At 39.0% G+C, this 16,768-nt stretch overlaps 2 protein-coding genes across 2 annotated transcripts; one reads left to right on the top strand and one right to left on the bottom strand.

Annotated features, from left to right (window-relative positions):
- The first annotated feature begins 1,024 nt into the window (after window positions 1-1,024).
- Window positions 1,025-5,486, top strand: tectb (tectorin beta). The gene is made up of 10 exons (XM_018693416.2): window positions 1,025-1,097; window positions 1,291-1,481; window positions 2,085-2,236; window positions 2,345-2,417; window positions 2,616-2,719; window positions 2,836-2,919; window positions 3,613-3,775; window positions 4,204-4,282; window positions 4,436-4,468; window positions 5,218-5,486. The coding sequence occupies exons 1-10, from the start codon at window positions 1,031-1,033 to the stop codon at window positions 5,289-5,291; spliced, it is 1,020 nt and encodes a 339-aa protein (XP_018548932.1). The 5' UTR covers window positions 1,025-1,030; the 3' UTR covers window positions 5,292-5,486.
- A 1,258-nt stretch (window positions 5,487-6,744) lies between these two features.
- gucy2g (guanylate cyclase 2g) lies at window positions 6,745-16,607 on the bottom strand. Its single transcript, XM_051066564.1, has 22 exons — window positions 16,227-16,607; window positions 15,422-15,770; window positions 15,145-15,269; window positions 13,346-13,528; window positions 13,101-13,245; window positions 12,346-12,481; window positions 12,140-12,243; window positions 11,880-12,046; window positions 11,627-11,767; window positions 10,860-10,943; window positions 10,626-10,730; window positions 10,411-10,482; window positions 9,936-10,092; window positions 9,689-9,844; window positions 9,295-9,472; window positions 8,696-8,836; window positions 8,319-8,511; window positions 7,822-7,996; window positions 7,480-7,578; window positions 7,213-7,304; window positions 6,999-7,106; window positions 6,745-6,840 (listed from the first exon to the last, which is right to left on the bottom strand). Exons 1-22 carry the CDS (start codon window positions 16,605-16,607, stop codon window positions 6,745-6,747), a joined length of 3,387 nt encoding a protein of 1,128 aa, XP_050922521.1.
- Between the last annotated feature and the right edge of the window lie 161 nt (window positions 16,608-16,768).

The raw sequence follows: 16,768 nt of genomic DNA, 5'->3' as shown, positions 1-16,768 counted from the left end.
TGTGCCACACAATTAAATGATCATCTGGAACATAACACCTGTAAAACAGAGAATCACACATTTTAGTTTTTGGACAGGTTAAGCTAACATGATACATACATCAATGAGCTTTAGAGGTGCAGGTGGGTGGATTTTGTGATGTTTAGACTGAGCCAGGCCAGCTGTTTTCCCCTGTTTCCAGTCTTAAAGCTAAGCTAAGCTAAATAGCTCTTGGTTGTTTAATTAATTGACAGATATGAAAGTGATATTGATCTTCTCATCAACTCTTGTGTAAAGGATAGGCTACTGTGCTAAAATCTACTAATTGCTGCAGTGTTTTCACACTGGTCTGGACTAAACAAATACATACAGTTTTGAAAAAAGGGAGACATTTGTTATTTCCACTTAGGTATTAAGTGAAAGGAGGCTTCAAATCTATTCAGTCAGTCTTTTCCCAGCTTTGTTGGCAAAGCTAACATTACGTTACGTAAGTGAGTCTGTGAGCTTGTGGTTGAGCTCAAAGTTTGGAAACTTCTGCTTCGTCTTCCTCTGCCAAGATGATGTTGCTAATGAAATACGTTCATTTCCCACCTGCAGGTCATCTGTATGGTATTCATTGTATAAAACTGATTATTTTCTGTATGCACAACTCTAGAAAAGGTGACTTAAGCACTCTGAGTGCTAATCCTGTGAGACGCTGGTCATTTGAAAGTCAATGTCTGAGCAGCACAGAGAGCTTTTGTGAGCAGCCCCACAATAGAGCTCTTAAACCAGTCCAGCCAGGGGGATAAGTGGAGATGGGAGAATGGGGGAAAGTTGATTACCCTTACCTGTGACAGTATAAAATGCCCCCTCAAGCTGTCAAGATGTGAGTGGTAGAGTCACTGGTGCTGGTAACCTGTTGAAGAGCCATGAGGATCCTCTGATATTTGACATCAAGGTATTATTTTCCCCCCACAGGTGAGTCTTATTTATGACAGATTTATAATGTTTATTTATTATCCACGATTTTCTCATGGCTAATTCTTTAATCTCTCTGCAGCATCACACTATGGCCTTTTTTGGTGCTCTGTTAATGCTGTTGCCTGTTGCATGGACCTGCTCTCCCCAAAAAGCAGGTAACAACTCTGAAGCAGAAGTACAACTGTAGATAGAGAGATAGAATTACAATATTAAGTAAATAAAGTGCATAATAGTTATGTTTAATATTAAGTAAATACTAAGTTTGATAAGTGAGTTTCAGGAAAGTGTAGAAAACATGCAAAAGTCTTTGGAGTGAAGACAGTAAATATTATTTGCGTCTAATTTCAGACTATGTCATGGTATCATGTTTCCCCAACGCCATTATTGCCAATGTCCCTGAGTGTCCCTATGGCTGGGAGATTGACCAGTTATCACTGGGTGGTGTTTGTTACACTGGAATACACAGCCCAGGCTACTACCGCTTCATCATTCCAGACCTAACACCTAAAAATCACTCGTACTGTGGCACACTGTCTGAGGTGAGACACCGAAAAGGTATCAGAGGGTCAGTTCAGTTACTAGAGAGTAAAATCCTTTTGTTTAATGACAGACATCTCTATATATATGACTATCTGATGCCACTGACAAAAACAAAAATGTTATTGAGCAGAACATGGAATGGAATACCACTGCCTCAATGTGTTAGTTTGTGTTATCGTGTGACTTTCAGTGGTGGAAGAAGTATTCAGATCCTTTAACAGATGGAGGCAGTGGTACTCCAGCAACTCCTGTGTCCTGCTCAGTAAATCACTGTAGATAGAGTCTGGTAGTGATATAGAGTGATGTTTCTGGTTAAACAAAAAGGCTCTTTTTCTTAAATACAAAGGTCTATCTCCATAGGAAATCCTATGCATAATATTGTCAGATACTTGTAATAGCAATCTCAGCCTGTCTGTAGTAAAAACAAGCAGTGTGCTGTTTACAGTTGCCGGTTACTTTGTGCTTGCTCAATACTGAACTGATTTGAAAGATATTTTCCCTGTCAGTCATTTACACCCCAAAAAAGTGAAAATGAGGTTATAAAAGCAAAGGTCCATATTATTCATATTCCCTTTGATATTGATATCCATTGTTCTCCACAGTACATGCCCGGCAAAGATCCCAAGTACATCTTCTATAACTCCATCGTGTCCAACGACACTTCGCTCACAGTCAGAAACCAGCCAGTCAACTACACCTTCAGCTGCATGTACCGAGCAGCCTATTTGGTAAATAATGCAGTCTTCAGCCAAAGGTAAGCATCAGTCCAGGACAGGAGGCGGCCGCAGTCACTGTCTGGATGATATGTGCATTCTAACCCAATGACTTGCAGCGTTTTTACTAAACCCTCTGCTTTTTCCAGAGTGGCTACAGTTTATGTCAACAACGGGAGTTTAGGCACTTTTAAATCACAGTTGTCTATGAACGTGTTCACGGTGAGTAGCTGCTCACAGATTCACTCTCTCCAGTGGAAGCCTTTTGCGACACGTTTAATTCAGTTACGCTATTTCTTAGATGTGCAGAATAGCTGTGTGGAAAAATTAAGGTATAATTAACAGGTACTTGGTGTATGTGTACAACTTTTTGTGGTCATTAAATGCACAGATGAGGATAGACATGAACATATTTTCCAGAATTCAAAGTTCCTGTACGCCAAGGATGCTCCCTATGTGATCGACACTTCTGAGATCGGCTCTGAGGTTTTCATCGGGATTGAGGCAAAAGGCCTAAGTAACAGGTATCTTAAATAATTAAAAATGTACCTGGTGTTTAGATGTTATGTTCATATATTCAGAATTTTGAAAGATAGATGCCTCCAGATTTCTGACCCATGTTTTATCATTTGCCTCTCAGATTCAAAGTTGTAATAAACAACTGCTGGGCCACTCCTACTCCTTACTCAACAGACAGGAAGAGGTGGAGCCTCATCATTAACAGGTAAATATAAAAGAATAAATTACATTTGAACCATATAATCCAATGGGCATTTGTCCGCATCAAAGTAAGTTCACTAAACTGCTTGTTTTTACCACTGATGGGCTCAGATCGTGAGATTGTTGATATTACCAGACTCCATTGAGAAACACAGTAATTTTACCTTGCAGAACATGAGAGCTGCTGGAATACTGCTGCTTTGATCAGTTAGTTTTTTGTGGTACTTTTACTTATGTAAAGGATCTGAATAGTCCTTACACCACTGAAAGTCACATAACAACACAAACTAACTAACTGATGGAGGCAGCAATATTCCAGGAACTCCAGTGTTTTTCAAGGTAAAATTACAGTTTTTGTCAATGCAGTCTGTTACTGATATATAGTGATATTTCTAGTTAAACAAAAAGGTCAGACACCTGATAATCAGTGGCAAAAACAAGCACTTTAATGGATGTACTTTGACATGGACAATTGCCCATTGGATTAAGTTGCAGCTCTTTGTGGTTGCCGGGTACACTATTTTTGCTCAACACTGCACCGATTCCAAAGATTTTTGTTCCTATCAACACCTAAAAACATGGGAAAATTAGTCCCAGGTTTGAAATTACCAGAGGTATCCTTTTAGGGGATAAACATAGTAGTATTATGTTCCACTTCTTTAGAGTAATGGTTGAAGTAATTCCTGTTTTCCAACAGCTGCTCCTCTGACAACACTGTGACTATTTTTGAGAACGCCAAAGACAGCCGCTCCATGTTTAAGTTCAACTCGTTCCGCTTCCAACGGCTGGAGAAGGTGTCCACTGTCTGGCTTCACTGTGAGGTCCAGGTTTGTGATGGAGAGAGGCTCGTCTGTCAGCCAGTGAGTACAAAACTTCTCAACAGTGTGACATTAAACATTAAAGTACTGTAAAATGTTCTCATTCCCGTTAAACCTATTCGTCTTTTCCAATAGGCCTTTTTCACAGCAGACATTTTAACTCATCATAGAAGGAAAAGCACAGGTGGTACTGATAATATTAACAATGACTCTGTTCTGTTCATGTGTCTCAGTAAATCATGACAGCGAGCTGGCATGCTCAGCACCAAAACCCTGAAACCAAAGCATGGCAAATTCATAAATGAAATTCAGCACTGATTTTATTATTTACACCTGTGCTTTTCATGCTCTGACTTCAAACACAGGCGTCAATATGCCAGGAAAAAAATGAGATAAGCTGAAATATAACAGAAACAATTAAGAAATGTAAAAACACTTTATATATTGTTTTTTTGGTTTATTTCCTGAAGGGCCCGTGCACTATTAGAAGTCTATCAGCTGAGGCAGATCCAAGTGGAGGGATCCTCACCGCTGAATTTCACATTAAAGGTACAGTCAAACATGTTGCCTGTGCATACTTCGATAAATAATTACTATAATAATTATGCAAATTAGCGAATAAATAAAAAGCAACAGCATATCTTTTTCAAAATAAAATGAGCAGACTAGTGTGTAGACAGTATTGTCTTTATCTCTTGACAGGAAGTGGATCTTCCAATAATGGACACATAACAGGTAACATAACATAACAAATGTGATACACCAACTGTGATGAAATGAATTTAAACTCAAATATTCAGAGCTGCAGCCAGGATGACAGAAAAACTGAGGTTATAAGTCCAGTGTGCCCCCATGGGTGATTCCATTTATTCAGATATCGTTAAATTCAGTCTCACCCTGTGTTCTTCTGGAGACTTTGTCTCCCTCTATGAGATCAAAGCACTCCGTCAAAGCCTTCTACATAATGGTATAAATAAAAGATCTGGTGGGGAAGACTTTTATTTTTGAATATCTTGGTGTAAAACAAACAAACCAGAAAAAAGTCAACAAAATTATGGAGCTGGTGGAGGAAGTTAATATTCAAAGAAAATAAACTTTTTTTAGCAAAATTTCGACATTATTATCTCAGAGAATATTCTGTTCTTCTAAAATTGTGAGATGTTTCATGTAAATTTACCACTTTAATCTCAAAGAATATCCACGGTTTTATTTTGTTATTTATTTATTTATTTATTTATTTATTTATTTATTTATTTATTTATTTATTAACCTACAATGGCTGTAATACACTGTCATACAAATCAGACTATCTAATACCCATGTTATGTGTTTGTTTATTAAATTTCAGAATTTAACTCTCTTGGACTTATGAGACCCTTAGATCCCCAGAACAAGTGTCCCCCAAGTATCCTCAGAGGTGGCCACAGCTCAGATAACAGTTTCTCTTTGAACCACTTTTATCTCTTTTTTTCTTTTCCACACAGGCACCTCACTGTTCATCTTGCTGGTGGTCCTGATAAACACATGTTATGATTTAGTAACTGGATCAAGAATGTAGTTCATTCATTAACACACAAGCACAGAGGGGAGTGTCACCCAGGACTCAGGGAGCGTATGATTACATTCCTCCCCCCGCACTCAAATGAATGATTTTCTAATTATCTCACAATTATTATTTGTAATTAGCACATGTATTGAGGCTTTGGATAATCTTTTTAATGTTACATACATTATTCCACTGCTTTCTCTAATAAAGTGAATTGAAAGTTATGAAAAATTATGATCCTCGTGTGATCCCTTTTTGTTTTAAAATATGCATACATGTTTAAAAATAACAGAGATTCACCAATTTAACACATGCACATCAGTAAATTGTACCACACTCACAGTGGTGATAAATAAATAAACTATTTTATTCAGTACAGAAATTAAAACCAAAGTCTTGACAAGGGCAACAACACAATAAACATAACAAAGTAAGCTTAACATACTTTGATATTCCTTCTATGATAAGTCGATGATACTACCTTAATCAGTTGTGAATGTGTTTATGGATTTATGATAGTGTATTGATGCTTTATTCACTTCTCAAGCTGTACTGGGTTTAAAAGTAGTGATCAGCACTAAAAAAAGTAAGGTAAATAATTTTAGTTTTAATCTATAAGGCTGTGAATGAAACTGTCACTGACTTGTGCAAGTGCAAGATAAATGGTGCATTATGTTTTTAAAAACACAATGAATCTCTTGTTACGTGCTTAATATGTGCCAAAACAATAATAAATAAGTATGTTTGAGTATGATTACATAAATTCATCCAGTCAAATGTGATATAGGGTGACCAGATAACCCTGCCCATCAAATAAAACAACACTTGTAGTTAGCAGGACAATTTTGTAGTAGAAGGTGTTTGGATTTAAGTAGAAGAAAAAGCCAGACTATGTAACTTGTATTTTCTCTGAATCCAGAATTATATAGTCCATATTTTTTCCTGTGATTTATGAATTTCTGAAGACATAATTCTGAGAGTTGATTTTCTCATTTTAGACCTTTTTTATAGTATTGTTTGAAAAATAGAAATGTAGCACTCTGGCTGTGGCTTATATGAATTTGCAGTATTTTCTGTGAAGTGTCTGTCTTGGTTACCTTACATAAAATGTTCTATTGCATAAGAAAATATCATGTTGTCAAGTCATAGCACAAAAAATGTGCTACAATGAACAGTTTGAATTAAATAAGCAGTATATGTGGTGGATCTGTAATTGTACCAAAATCACAAAGAATTAAGATGAAAAAAAGTATCTTTAGCTTCCTTTATCAACAGTCTGACAGCACAAGTGTTTTAATCCAGGCTCTATTTGCTCCTGCTGACTTCAGTCTTTTGTATTTTTACTCCAGTCTCTGTTCATATTTTGTTCCAAACAAACCCTTTTTGCACTGCGTTCTGTGAGACCTATGGATTTGTCGTTCTCAGATGTTGCAGCTAATTTATCCAAAATGTGGTCACTTGTTCTTTAAATTTGCACTGTAGGAAATGTGGCATCTGTGATGTGAGGTTTGGTCAGGGTTTTCTGGGCGTTTTTCTCAGCAGCTCTGACCACTCCTGGTTTCTTGGGTAGAGATCACAGATACAGGTCAAAAGACTAGTTTACATACAATACTATATAAAGTATACTGACAGAGCTCAATTGTAGAGTTCTTGATTTGTTTATGCTGCCTGTCTTAAACAAAACAGGGACTGTGATGTACGTTTTACCTGTAACTGTACCTCTGTTTGTAGTTTGAGACTGTCAGCTGGTGGAGAGCTGTGAGCAATAGGAGGAGGATTAAATACATTTTTGCTCAGCAACCAGTACGTCTTATGACACCCTTTACCCTGTCATGGACACAAATACACACCGATTAAAAACATGTCAAACACATAGGCTTTACATCTTATTGGAGGGGGGAAAACAGGAAAACAGGCTTTTCCTCTAAGTCACCTTCATTTCTATTTCTCCTCTCTCCTCCAGGTCAAACGATCCATCCTGGACAAGAATGTCAGCAGTGCACTGAGATATGTGAATCTTCAGGGCTGCGTGAAATACACAAAAGTGCTTTTGAGGAGAACGTCAGTAGTTTTTCAGGTATTTGGTCATCAACCTAACGTATTTATTATAATAATTTTTATTATTATTATTTTATATTTTATTAAATTTAAATGCTGATCCTGAATAGACACTGCAAAGGGCTTGCTTTAGTTCACTTACGTAGGCTGTTACTTTCCATACGCGAAGCCATGTTCACTGTGTCTCCAAACAGACAGTAGCGAGGCATCGTGGTGCCCACAACTCCAGCAACCACTGGACCTACAAAAAAACCCATAACAAACGGTGTATACTCATTTTTGAATTTCTCAAATGTATAATGTACAAACTTACAAGGTGACAGGTGTATGACTACAAACTCTTAATTAAATCAAATGAATACAAGCAGCAGGCAGAATGCAGGACCTCTGGTTACTCCTTTAAGGTGGTGGCAAAAGTAAACGTTTTTTTTTTTCTTAAATGAGATTAAATTTAAATGGGTTTTGCCTGTTTATTGTCTCTTACCCGAGTGTATCCCAATGCGAATTGCAAGAGACTCAGTAGGCATATGGCGGATTCTAAAGACCTTAATGGCACTCAGGAAATGCAGAGCCATTGTGGATATTTCCAAAGCGTGTTTGTTGCCGTTGCTGATAGGTAGACCACTAGCTACCATGTATGCATCACCTATTGTTTCCACCTAGTAAAGAGGCAAAGGTGACAAAGCTTTACTGGCCATTTTGAAAATAACAACTGGAGGATTTTTTATATGTCTTTCTTTACAGATTTTGTTACCTTTGAACAGAGTTACTATCTGTTTCCATGTTTTATGCTATGCTAAGCTAACTGTCATACATTTATTATACTGATACTTTTAATCTTTGCTTATTATCTGCAATAAAATCCATACACTTAGGATTTATTGAAGCAAATAACAGATACATTCAAATCACCAACAAAGTGATGTTTCATATGTGATCCATAGTGCTGAAAGAGAAACAAAAGGTGTTGTTTTGACTTACTTTGTAGACATCGTACATCTTGATTATGTCATCAAAGAGGCTGTAGAGGTCGTTGAGGAAGGTGACCACCTCCATCGCAGAGCTAACAGAGCACATGGAGGTGAAACCAACAATGTCTGAGAAGAAGATGGTCACCATGTCGTAGCTTTGTGGCTCCACCGACTTCCCTGCCATCAGCTGATCTGCAATGTACCTGCAACCCGTGAAACAACAGCACTGACAAGGTAAGGCTGGTGGAGCCCACTCACTCCTTGATGTAGTCATGGAAGCCCATTCAACTGATGGAACTGTGGTCATATTTCATGGATGGGTGATTGACACAGCATAAAGATAAAATACAAAATTGATCATATTGATGCAGTTACATCTGGCGGTACCTTGGCAACATGCTGGAGAGGAGCTTGTCTGCACGGGCCTTCTCTGCTGTGAGCTGATTGGTCCTCTCCTCCACCACCTCCTCCAAGTGATTTGCATATTTCTCCAACTTATCCACCATATTATCCAGTATATTTGCATGACTACAGTACAGAAAATCATGATCACCTCCGTTAAGGAGTGTTCAGTTGAGTTTGTTTGTTAGTTTGCACAAAGTCTCAAAATTTTTTAAATTTCAATGAAATTTAATGGAAGGTAAAACTATGGGCCAAGGAATGAGTGATTATTTTTTGGTGCACAAGTTTTTTGTTTTTTTTTAAAGAATATTTTTAACATAAACTCAAAAGCATTTTGTAACATTTTCGCTGAAGATGTGGCTTATCAGTCACTACATTTATTTTACAGCCCTGGTGGATGTACGCGCTTTATGAATGCTGAACAAGCTGCCTGATGCTTCTATGTATTTTCTTGTAAGTAAAATTAAGGTGTGTACCCAAATTAAATACTGCACCTGCAAATGAGAGACAGGAAGAGCTATTTATTTTCTCGCAGTATGTTAGGACATATTATGGGTAAGAAAAAAAAATATCAGAGGTCTGACCTGTCTGGGCTGGTGTCCCTCAGCTGTCTCCGTATTGACCCAAACGGTGGTCGGTGGTCAGGGTTCTCACTCCAGCAGGCCTTCAGCAGTGAGTTGATGTTCTCATCACACAGCTGCTCAGACAGCACCGGTCGGAGAAGTTCCCCTTGGAAAGGCGTCCGCAACTGCATAATAATCTCTGGGGAGAACATACAGCAAGAGGCAGGAGTTGCAGTGTTAGAATTTTGGTTTAACTCCCACAGACTAGTCAGGTGAGTCTGTCTGTGGTACTATGGTGCTGTTAGCTAATGGCTTGTTGACTGTGTGGGGCAAATGAAATATTGATGCAGTATTTTCAATGGTATTTCCATAAGTGGCTAAAGAAAATGAATGAATGGCTTAGTAACATGCTCACCTTTGGGCTCCAGGTTGATGTCATTATATGGGTTACCCTTAGAGTTGTACATGAGTTCCCACAAGATTATGGCAAAGCTGTAGATGTCACCTTTGGGCGTTCCATTGGTTGGGACACCGACTTGTCTCAGGAGCTCGGGAGCCGTCCAGTACATCGCTACAGCAAGAAACAAGTGGGTTCAAATCATCTCAGACATTTTACTTCTTCATGCTGTGACACTTATATCACACCGAGCCCATTCACTAACCTTGGTAATTAGGGTTTTCCAGTGGGACAATCTTGTTCTTTAATTCCCGAAGTCCGAAGCCAGAGAGTTTAATCTGGAGTCGACTGTCCACCAGACATGTGCTGGGCTTCAGGTTCCCATGAAATTTCAGACTGCTTTTGTGAATGAACTCCATTCCCTAGATCACAATTAAATAGATTCAAACTATGAGAAGTTCCAAGTTATAATATATCTACATAATTTGCCATGAGCTTTATGGTTGAAATTGAAGTTATATTCTGGGTCATAATTCCTCTTTATTATTTTTATTGTTATATTTAAAATTTGGGGTGAGTTTCCATTTTACAAAAAACATTGCATTGATACTGATCCAATATTTAACACAGTCTATAAGACAGTGTATTTGTGAAACTTTTGTAATCAACAATTAAGTGTCTTTTCAACAACATAACTCATTACAACAACTTAAACATGCTGCATAAATGAGTTGACTCACATTTACAATATCATAAGCAAAAGAGAGCTTAAACATCCCATCCAGCTCCACATCTGAAGCCTTTAAAACATCCTGCAGGAAAAATAACAATACCAAAGAGTGAATAACAGGAATCTGATGATGAAAGAAGAATAGGAGTTTCCCTGCGTTAGAGAATGAGGTTTTTCAAACATTGTAGTGTCTATATCTCATGCAGTACAGGTTGCAACACTGACCTTCAGACTGCCTTTCTTGCAGTACTGGGTGACCAAACAGACATTTGGTGGCTCGACGCACACACCAAAAAACTGCACCAAGTTCTCATGTTTCATCTCTTTCATCTGTCTTAAATAGGTTAAGATGGTTAGGTACACAATATCTCAGTTCAGGACATTTATCAGAATAAATACAAAAAAGAGATGAACCAAAAAATCGACATGTCTGGTCTAGAACAACATGAGGAACTTTACCATATTGAACTCAGAGATAACTGAAGGCTTCTGGAAATTACAGCTCGCATGGTTCTTGATGTACTTGATGGCCACTTGATTCCCCTGTATGGAAATTAAAAATTACATTAGCCAGAGGGAGTTATTGTGGTACATGAAAGCAAAGTCTGCAGTGTTATGTATGTACATTTAACACTCAAGTCTGTGTCTTTTTGATATATTAGATATCCGAGGACTTCTCACATAAACATAATATTAGATTCACTTAGTGCAGGTTTTCATGTCTGAAAGTGACTTTTAAAACAACATATAACACAGTCTTACAAATAAAACCTTAAATTCATAACCAACAAACCCGTCTTCAATTAAGGGATCTTGTTGTGACAGCCTTAGTTGGTCTGGTATGACCAGGAGCTCATGGTAGTCTAATATTTGGAAACTTAAGTAACTGTGCATTGACATTTCCTGCATTACAAATTGTGGTGTTTACGATGTTGCGACCGTTGTTTCTTCCCTCCGAGAGTACTTGAACTGATTGGATCTACTTGCACATATCCTTATCTATACTATATACTTATCTCCTGAGTTGTGCTGAAATTTAGTTTTTGGAACTTGAAAATGAGGGATTTACAGAGGAAACAAAAGCCGAACCCATGATAATGACTTCACCTTAAGTCACAGTACTTGTATTTCAAAAAGCTATGAGACTACTTTTACCATGAACCTGTAATTGCCGCTTGTGGTCACTGGTAACACAGAAGTTAGACAAGTCTGAATAAAACTGGTACCTGGTAGAGGCCTATGGTGGTGTAGATGTGTTCTTTCCCTGCCTTGTCCCTCAGGCCATAGCTGTTGCTGGAGAAGTTGGACTGAGAGCCCCCGCTCCCACTCTGACTGCATGTGGTGCTTAGAGATAAAGCCTGATTTCCCTGGAGGAGAAAAAAAATACAGGTGAACACAAACACACTACACATGCACACAGGCACGCTCATGCACTTTTTACTCTTTTTCAAGGATGACGCGTGTTTTTTTTGCTCATACTGAGTGCTCTCTGATGATAGTGATGTCGCTGTAGTTGATGAGCCACCAGCAGGAGTCGTCAAGCCTCGTCTGGAGTCGTGATTTCTGCAGAGTGAGGACCCCAATGCACAAAACCGCGACCACGCCAATAATAGGGAAGGTGACAAGCAGGGTCAGCAGGGCGATGTCTGTGTCCCATCAAGACAGTAAATGATAGGAGGTGGTTAGCTTAGCCTGAATGTTTAGCATAAACTGATGTAAAAGTAGGTTTGTTAGGTTACCATTGGTCAGCCATTCACAGAGTTCATTGTTGAAACCACATTCTGGTTTATCAGAAGGAGGTTGTCCTTTGGGCCAAACCACAGAAGTAAACATAGATGTTGGCCTGAAATTACATTTTTTCCTGTTATGTATTTGGTGACCAAAAAACACTTTTATATAAATAAAAAAGTAAAAAATTGCTTAATTGTATAAAAATCTTTGTTACCGGACATTTTTGGTGTGACTGTCAAAATGGAGAATGGGCACAAACTTGGTGATATCCTCTGTGTGCTGCAGGTCGTAAATGGAATAGTCCAGATTTCTCTCCCCCTCATCATCAAAGTGGACCAGTCCAGAGGCACCTGTGATGACAAGCCATGACTGCATCGAACTGTCTCTGAAAATGATGTGCTAGCCTTATGTTTCCAAGAGATGGAAGTACGTTCAAAAGAAGAAATGGTCCCAATGTGAAAACTGTTGACAGTGAGTTCTGTGGTTTATCCAGAGCAGCTGGGACACTGAGAGAGATGTTGCTTTTGCTGGGATCACCACAAATGTTATCACATTACTATTTGCGTGAACTGGCCCTTTAATGCATCTTAAAACATGAACTTCCCTGATTTAGTGCCACACTTGTATAACACTGTTGGACTCATAATGAACAGTTTCTAAAAAAGGATCAAAATCAATGCAGCAGAACCAGAGACCATTATTTATATCTTTCCTTATCAAAACATGGCTCCTACATTACCCACAATGCAACTAGACCACCTACGGTTTGGTGGAGGCTCTGGTACGTTATATTACTGTATGTAATGCTACGATTGGTAAATATAAGTGCATTGTCACCGATATGGTGACAGAAGATGTTCTCAATAGTTCAGCACACAGTCTGTACCAGGATAAACAAATCAGCAGTGTTGCTAATGCTTGGCAGTGCACTATAGATCCCTGAATACATTCATTAAAGCAGCTACCAACCATAAAATCGAATGTTGTTTCTATTTTTCAGTCTTCGTAGCAGCTGCTGTCCATCATGAGGGTCTTTCCCGTCTTTCAGGACCTCCTTCAGCCCCATTGCATAAAGAAGCACGGCGTCATGCAGGTAGGCAGAGTAGGGGCTCACCTGAAGTAACAGAAATAAACTTATTGTATCTATTCAGGACAATGAATGTGAACATCTTAATGATATATATTTAACATGTGTGATCATCATGGATGCTCACCTCTCTTTCAGATGTCAGGTTGCTCCTAAATGGGTGTCCTCTCAGCTTTTCAAAAACTTGTTCAAAGAAGTCATAGTACTCATAGCCTTCGTAGGACCTCTGGCCAATGATAAAGGCCATGTCAAAAGCTCGTATGGCGGCTTGGTCTAACCTGCTGTTCAGGGCATATTTCCACATGTTATCCTGCTCAGGAAAAAATTAATATGACACACACACACAAATAAAACATGTTAGTGAAGAGATACATTTGATAATTTGATAGGAGAGATTTAAGTGAGTCTTTGAAGGATGATTATGAAACACATTGACAACTTCAGACTGTACATGTGAGGTAAAGTAAGTGATTACAAGCTGTCTAATACACAAATAACAAGTGCTGACTTCTTCCCTGGGACCCAAGTCTTTTAGTCTCTTATTTCAAGTGCAATTTTAAGACCCCTTTTACAAGATTATCATTTAAAACGAGTCAGCTGGAAACTTTGAAAAGTCAGCTGGAGATGGCATTTTCCACCAACCTAATGGAGCTAACAGTAGTTTAATTAGCTTGTTGGCTACAGCTGAAAAAAGTCTGCCAGCGACAGTTGTCATTTCAGACCAAAGCCTGCTTTTGTCAGCCTCTGAAATCAGTGGACCTGTTCTTTCAAATGGGACTAAAAACTTCTTTAAAACTGAGAAATCTTATGATATTATAAGCAGATTGGTAGGTATTAAAAGTGTTTAAAGTCTAGATTAGCTTAAACCATTGGATGGTTTCCAATGATTCAAAGAGTTAAAGTAAGCTATAATCATTCCTCCAGTTCATACTGGCTGCAAACAGATGCTCTCCTAGCAACATCTCCAGCCTATGAGGCTTCAGCAGTCTGAGTGAGACGGACCAAGCCGATATCTTTAGTATTTTAGTACAGAATTCCCTGGACAGTGTTTCCATGCTGAGCTGCAGTGCAGACAAAGTAAATGACACAAAGAGGAAAGTTTATTCTAAAAAAAACTGTATTATAGTTGCCATCTCTTAAACTGGAAGAGCATTATGAAGTGACCTTTTACTGGCCAGTATGTACAGGAGTGATAACAGCAAAACAATACTACTTAGATGCACACATGGGCAACTGACTATAAGACTGATTTAAAAACCAATTCTGTAAAGCCATAAATTCATAAATTAAATGCATAGTAAAAGAAAATAAATAGTTTTACCTCATGGAACGTGGAAATTGCTGCAGTACCGCTGCCTTGTGCTGTTAGCTTGTTTGTGTTATTGTGTGATACTTTTCCTTATGTGAAGAATCTAAATACTTCTTCCACCACGGAAAGTCACACAATAACACAAACTAACTGATGGAGGCAGCAGTATTCCAGCAACTCTTCGTGTTCTGCAAAGTAAAATTTCTGTTTTTGTCCTTGGAGTCTGGTGGGGATTTTTGTTTCTGGTTAAACAAAAAGAATTATCCCTTATAATAACAATCTGAGCCTGTCAGTGGCAAAAACAAGCATTTTAGGTGGATGTACTTTGGCGTTCAGCAGCTGTTTGTGGTGGTCAGGTACATCGTTCTTGCTCAGTACTGCACCTATTTTAAAGATTTTGTTCCTATCGATCATTTACAGCCAAAACACAGGAAAATAAGGTTTAAAAATACTGGTGTTAAAGGCCACTAGAGGAAAAAATGTGCTACCCCCATTATTATCACACAGCAATAGAAACAACCATGCAGAGATGCAAAATGACCACCGAAATGACTGTGGTCATTCAGTGGTCTCTGAGTCCCACCCCTGTGTATATGTGTTTTAAAAGTTTTACTCACCACGCTGCCACTGACCTCAAAATGCTGCACCAGGAAGAACACATAGTCACCGTTCATCAGACCCTGTCGTTCAGCCTCTAGCAACAGAGTCATCGAGTCCTCCCTGTTTGTTAGCACCACAATCACTGGAAGACAGAGCGTCACGGGACACCAGGAAGAGTTAGACAGATATTGGAACAGGAGCCAAATCAGGGGTGAAAATATGGTTATATGTGGCTTTACAGAGAAAGGAAAGTTGCAGTTTCCGTCTGGGTGCTTGTAGAGATATTTATCTTACCTCTGGCGACCATTGAGATGTACTTAACATTTCGATAAACCAGCTGAGGATTGCTTGTGTCAAACTGGACCGCCGCGGTCAGTTTGAATTTAGCTCTCAGTGGATCCTCTACCGTTTTCCATAAAGCGTCCACTTTGTCCCAGGTGTTTGAGTCTAATCCACCTCCAATCATTGCCACATGACTCCACCCGAAGAACTCCAGCGTCTTCACCAGGACCTCTGAGCTTCTTTTAAGAGGGGGCATGATTTTGATGTAGGAGTCGTAGATATCCCTGTTGTCCATTTTGGAGGATTGTCCCACAAACCCGAACATAGGGATGTTCCATGTTGACGCAATGAGACCAGTGACCTAAGAAACAGTTGTAACTTGAAATAATGAATTCAACAATACTGTTGATCACAATCAAGTTCAGAGTGTTAGAAAAAGATAGAGACATTTTATCATTTAGATGTCATTTAAATCAACCTTTTATTTATTTCTGTTTATGTTTTTTTTTTATTACGACAGGGGCGAGGAAATAAATACACACAACACCCAGGGGTGGAAGAAGAAGAAACAGTCAGATCCTTTCAACAGAAACTGAATGACCTTAAAACTTATAATATTCATGAAGGTAGGATTTATAGCATTAGTTTTGCCACTTTATTAGGTGTACCTAATAAAGTGGCATCTGGGCGTATGAAATGAAACAAAGTGGACAGAAACCTGTGTTTTAATCTCTAAAAAAAGCGACACAAAAAACAAGTCCAATGCATCAGTCATCAGTTTCTGTATTTACAAACACCACATCACATGAATCCATACCTCAGCCTCTCCGGGACATGCTGGACCAAAGAGCGCTGACACGTTTTCTTTCCACACCTGGTGAATGAATCCTCCCAGGGACACTTTGGGATTACAGTCTGTGTCCGTGTACACAAAATCCAGACTGTAGTTCCCCAGGAAGGAGGGATTCGCGTTCACCTTCTCCACAGCTATCTGTATGGCCGAGCCCAGCCGCAGGGCGCTGAAGGGGAAGGACATGTTCCAGGGAGCCTGGAAGCCAATGAGCAGCTTGTGAGGCTGAGACCCATTTGTGCTGTTATTAATGACAGCAGCAGCAGCAGCATTAAACACAAGTGCAAAGTGAAGCACCAGCATGTGCCTCATGCCAGAATAGTACATCGCCTTCACCATCCCTCTCATCCTATTAGTTGCTTGATGCTACAGGGCTTAAATACCCAACTTCCCTGGTGATGCTGGGTAGTTGGTTAGGGAGGAGACAATGAAAATATGTGTGTGTGTGTGTGTGTGTGTGTGTGTGTGTGGGTGGGTGGGTGGGGTACAAAAGGGGATTAAGTTCATCA

This window comes from Lates calcarifer, linkage group LG23 (genome assembly GCF_001640805.2).
Source record: "Lates calcarifer isolate ASB-BC8 linkage group LG23, TLL_Latcal_v3, whole genome shotgun sequence".
Lineage (NCBI taxonomy): Eukaryota > Metazoa > Chordata > Actinopteri > Centropomidae > Lates > Lates calcarifer.
This window is presented reverse-complemented; position numbering and strand designations above follow the sequence as displayed.